The sequence below is a fragment of the Xiphias gladius genome, chromosome 11 (assembly GCF_016859285.1).
Source record: "Xiphias gladius isolate SHS-SW01 ecotype Sanya breed wild chromosome 11, ASM1685928v1, whole genome shotgun sequence".
Lineage (NCBI taxonomy): Eukaryota > Metazoa > Chordata > Actinopteri > Istiophoriformes > Xiphiidae > Xiphias > Xiphias gladius.
In genome coordinates, this window is record NC_053410.1 from 11,978,888 (window position 1) to 11,983,137 (window position 4,250).

Below are 4,250 nucleotides of genomic sequence, written 5' to 3' on the forward strand. Positions count from 1 at the left end.
AAAAACAATACTTTTGAGTGGTGTTTGTCTCTTAGTTATTTTTAAACAACTCAGAATGACTGATTGGAAGCTTGTGCCACGGAGATTTCACAGTTTGCTGTAGTTGCCACACGAGGGCGCTGCAGGCAGAACCGATCTCTCTCTCTCTCTCTCTCTCTCTCTCCACCCGTCAGCCTGAGCCCTGATGCGAACTGGTTCAGGTCTACAAAGCAGTCCCAGAGATAATGTCGTCCACTTAGTGGTAAGTGCAGATGATTCAGCTCCCCCTGGTCCCGGTGTTATTCGCACCACCAATCTGTTTCGGGGACAGGGAGCTGGCCTCAGCCACAACAACAGGGCGACACTTCTGTGAGATCAAAGTGCATCAAAGGCGCTCACCTTACCGGCACTGGCGTTTAGTACAGTGGAGATAAAAGCGCCACTTCAAAAGATATACAGCCATTCAAACGGGCAACGTGCTACAGTGTGTCTGCCATGCGTCTAGGGCGCATACCTCCCGTACTCACGCACACACACACACACACACACACACACACACACACACACACACACAGGCTACAGATGACCAGCAGGTGACGTCCAAGGGCCAAGGTACCTTAATAGAGAATTGAAGGGCTCATTTCCATCACGCACATCAGCACCTGTGAACTTACACTGGACAAGTAAAGTTACAAAGCTTCAGTCTCCTTTGAGCTGGTGTCTTGAAACTATTCAGAAACGCCTCCTGACCCGAAAAAAAAACAAACGCAGTTTCACTTGTTTGAATGATTTTCAGGCGCATCTTGCCCAGAGATAGATGCGATCACCGCTGTTTGTTTGTTTTTCCACGAATATGAGGGGGAAATGTCGAAAACAAGGCCACTGTTTACTGCCGGATAGGATCTGGCTCGGTTGTCAGACTTCAGGTCAAACGCACGCGTTCCGGGTCTAATCCGGACGTTGCGAGGCGGATCTCTCCCGAATGGGGCCCTCGCTCGCAGTGGAGGATCCCCGAGGGTCGGAGGGCAGGACGGATCAGACTCGCCTTTAATCTCAACGTGCCAGTCGACCCTGAGAGGCCGCGCCGCGGAAGTCCATTAATTCGGTAAACTTTTCGCACCCCTTAATGGTCTGCATATCCTACACATTGATGTCCGCCCCTGGTGTAATCAAGCACACTCTGGAGGATAATTGCCCCCCTCCTCCCCTCCCTCGCAATCAGAAGGATCAAATGAAGTAGTTAATCGACACAAGTAACTTCAATCACTGTCTTCACACAGCCAAGGGGCAGTTAGGCTACATGAATGTCAAAGAAACTGGAATAACCAAACAGCTTTTATGGAGAGGGTAACGGAGTTTACGAAGAAAGAAACGCACTCAACCCCACGTTGTGAGGAATATGGGTGAAGTTTTGCTACAGCTACCAAGCTCTAAGGTCGTTTCACAAATTGAATGTTGCGCAATATTTTTTGCAGCATATAGAGTTGTCCTTCTAGAATAATTACATGTAGGCTGTAACAGCCTGAAAGTCATTGGAATATAATGTAATAATAAATGGTGAACCGTTGGCATCAGTATTCTTTGGAAAAGCAAAGAATAATAGAATACTTTGAATAAGTGGTCTATAAAACAAGGAAAATGACTTTTTAACAAGTTTGGTCTCGATCACTTTTACGTTTGAAAACAAGATCATTAAAATCATTTTAAACATACAGCTATACTAAGTTCTGTCAAAGCGGTGAGACTACCACATTTGTTTTCCTCAAATGCTCTTAAGTCAGTGTTGAAACAAAACAAAACAAGGCACACAACTGGTAGATCTTGACCAAAATGCCACTTTAAAATTAATTTCAGACGGGAGCATAGATCATTTATCCACTCTTTTTTTTTTTAATGAAAAATGTTATTTTATGCTAAGCAGATTGAGTAAATCCTGACTGTTGATGCACTTTATTTATAGTGTGCGTCGCTAGGTGATGGGCATTCAGACAGACTTTGCAGGTCATTATCATTACACAAACATTGTGAAACGCGGTCCTGTGCAGGGAGAATAGAAGGCCATTTCCGTACAGTGGGGCTCTCTTTGAAATTCCACCCTCCGCCTTTGTTGTGCACAGCGAGGGGCGGGAAGACAAACAGGTCCACATGTATAAAGAGATCATCCCAGGCAGGAGAGGCAGGAGACTTCCAAGCATCGTGCCGGAGCGCTTTGGAAACTTTGGGATTCAGGATTCAAGGCCACTTTGGACTTTGTCACTCGGTCATTTTTTTCAGCCAGACAGAAGGGATTTTTTTTTCTTTTCCGTGTGTTTGCAGCACAGCAGCATTTAAGGGGAGAATCATGCAGTCACCGTCAGCGCGTCGCGTCTTGGCTGTGTATCTCACGCTGTTTGGATACCTTGGGGACGTTTACGCGGGTACAGTCCTGATGAATTCCAACGCCATCAAAAACTTGCCCGGAGCTTCGGGCGGCAAAGGTGCCAACACTGTCAGTCCGAGTCCGCGCACCTCACCCCCCGGTAGCATGGGACACAAATTACCCGCAGACACCTTGCAGGTAATTCACTTTCCCGTGCGTAAAAGTCAAGTCTTTGCGCCAGGACCAAAGCTGCGTTTATGTAAGTTTCATAGGTAATATCTCCATACTTCAATGACACGCTCCTTTTGTTCTTATCATACTACAGCAATCGGGTGTTTGCACGGATGATGAAGACTGCGGAGGCGATGAATTCTGCAACGACGCCCGAGGCGCCTGTCTGCCCTGCCGTAAGAGCCGGAAACGTTGCGCACGGGACTCCATGTGTTGTGCAGGAAACCGCTGCAGCAATGGTGAGCAGTGGAATCCCATCTGAAATAAATACTAACATTAAGAAGTTGGTGTAGATATTCTCATAGTTCGCTCGTAGACATACTATCTTGTATGTCTACGTGTTTACTAATATCCATTAAATCTAATATGCGCAAGATGTGGATGACTCGATATCTACTGTGGTACATACATACCTTAAATGCATTTTTTCCCCCCTTTTGTTCTTTGGCCTTTTTAGGTGTTTGCCAGGCAAATGATATAGATGGTACAGAGGCATCCATCATCACTGGCTTGCACAAACACAACAGCACCATGGAGCATCAAGCCAAGAGGCCTCCCACTGCCCACGGTCATCAGCCTCATGCTGTGAAAGGTAAATGTCCTGTTAGGAATCATCAGACTTTACTAGGTTCAAGTAACGACACAAGAGGTTTTCAGTGAGGACTGTTTCGTGTAACATGTTTTTCATTGCTCTCTTCTCTCTATCTCCAGGCCAAGAGGGGGACACTTGCCTGAGATCTGCAGACTGCTCAGAGGGTCTCTGCTGTGCCAGACACTTCTGGTCTCGCATCTGCAAGCCCGTGCTGACGGATGGCCAGGTGTGTACGCGCCACCGCAGGAAAGGCACCCACGGCTTGGAGCTGTTCCAGCGCTGTGACTGTGGCGACGGCCTGGCCTGCCGACCAGAGAAAGGAGAGCGAGACCACAGTGTCAGCAGGACTGCAGCCCGGAACCTACACACCTGTCAGAGACGCTGACACAAACACGTGGACACGCACAGAGACAGAAATGCAAACTCACACACACACACACACACACACACACGGACACACACCCAGCAAACCCAGATATCAGTCAGACACTGACAAACACTTTTATGCCTTGCATACACCAGAGATGCTGACACACACACACACACACACACACACACACACACACACACACACATAGGCACCCAACACCTAAGACATTCTTTCCTGCCAAAGATGCTGAATCAAACACAGCACCCGGAAGGATAGACATGATCCCTGGAAAAGTGATACACCCAGAGGGATGCAACAGTGCAAAAGGGACTGATCCAATTCCCCATCAACAGATGAGGAGTCGGAAGTTAGGAAGGGACATTTCAGAAGTCTTTGGGACATCGATTCCAGTTGTCGGTAATGGCAGAGCTGTTTTGTTTCTCTTTTTATGGAACTTCAAGCCTCGGTTATTGCAGTAAATTACTGTATTGTAAATATTATCTTGGAGGTGGCACTTAATTGAGCTATTAAATTCTGTCAACACCAGTATTATAAACACATGGTGCTGCATGCATTGTAAATGTGTTATATATATTGTTTTATAAGAAAATGTTATATATAGAAAATTTGAATATATTTGTTTTATTAAACATCATGTGATAACCTTACTCCTTCTTTCTGCCCCTCATTTTTTGGCAGTAGTGTTTTTTTTCCTGCCC

At 46.4% G+C, this 4,250-nt stretch overlaps 1 protein-coding gene across 1 annotated transcript; it reads left to right on the plus strand.

The window, feature by feature from the left end:
* Window positions 1-2,164: 2,164 nt before the first annotated feature.
* On the plus strand, window positions 2,165-3,603 carry LOC120796595 (dickkopf-related protein 1-like). The gene is made up of 4 exons (XM_040139601.1): window positions 2,165-2,536; window positions 2,664-2,808; window positions 3,027-3,161; window positions 3,281-3,603. The coding sequence occupies exons 1-4, from the start codon at window positions 2,321-2,323 to the stop codon at window positions 3,544-3,546; spliced, it is 762 nt and encodes a 253-aa protein (XP_039995535.1). The 5' UTR covers window positions 2,165-2,320; the 3' UTR covers window positions 3,547-3,603.
* Window positions 3,604-4,250: the final 647 nt, after the last annotated feature.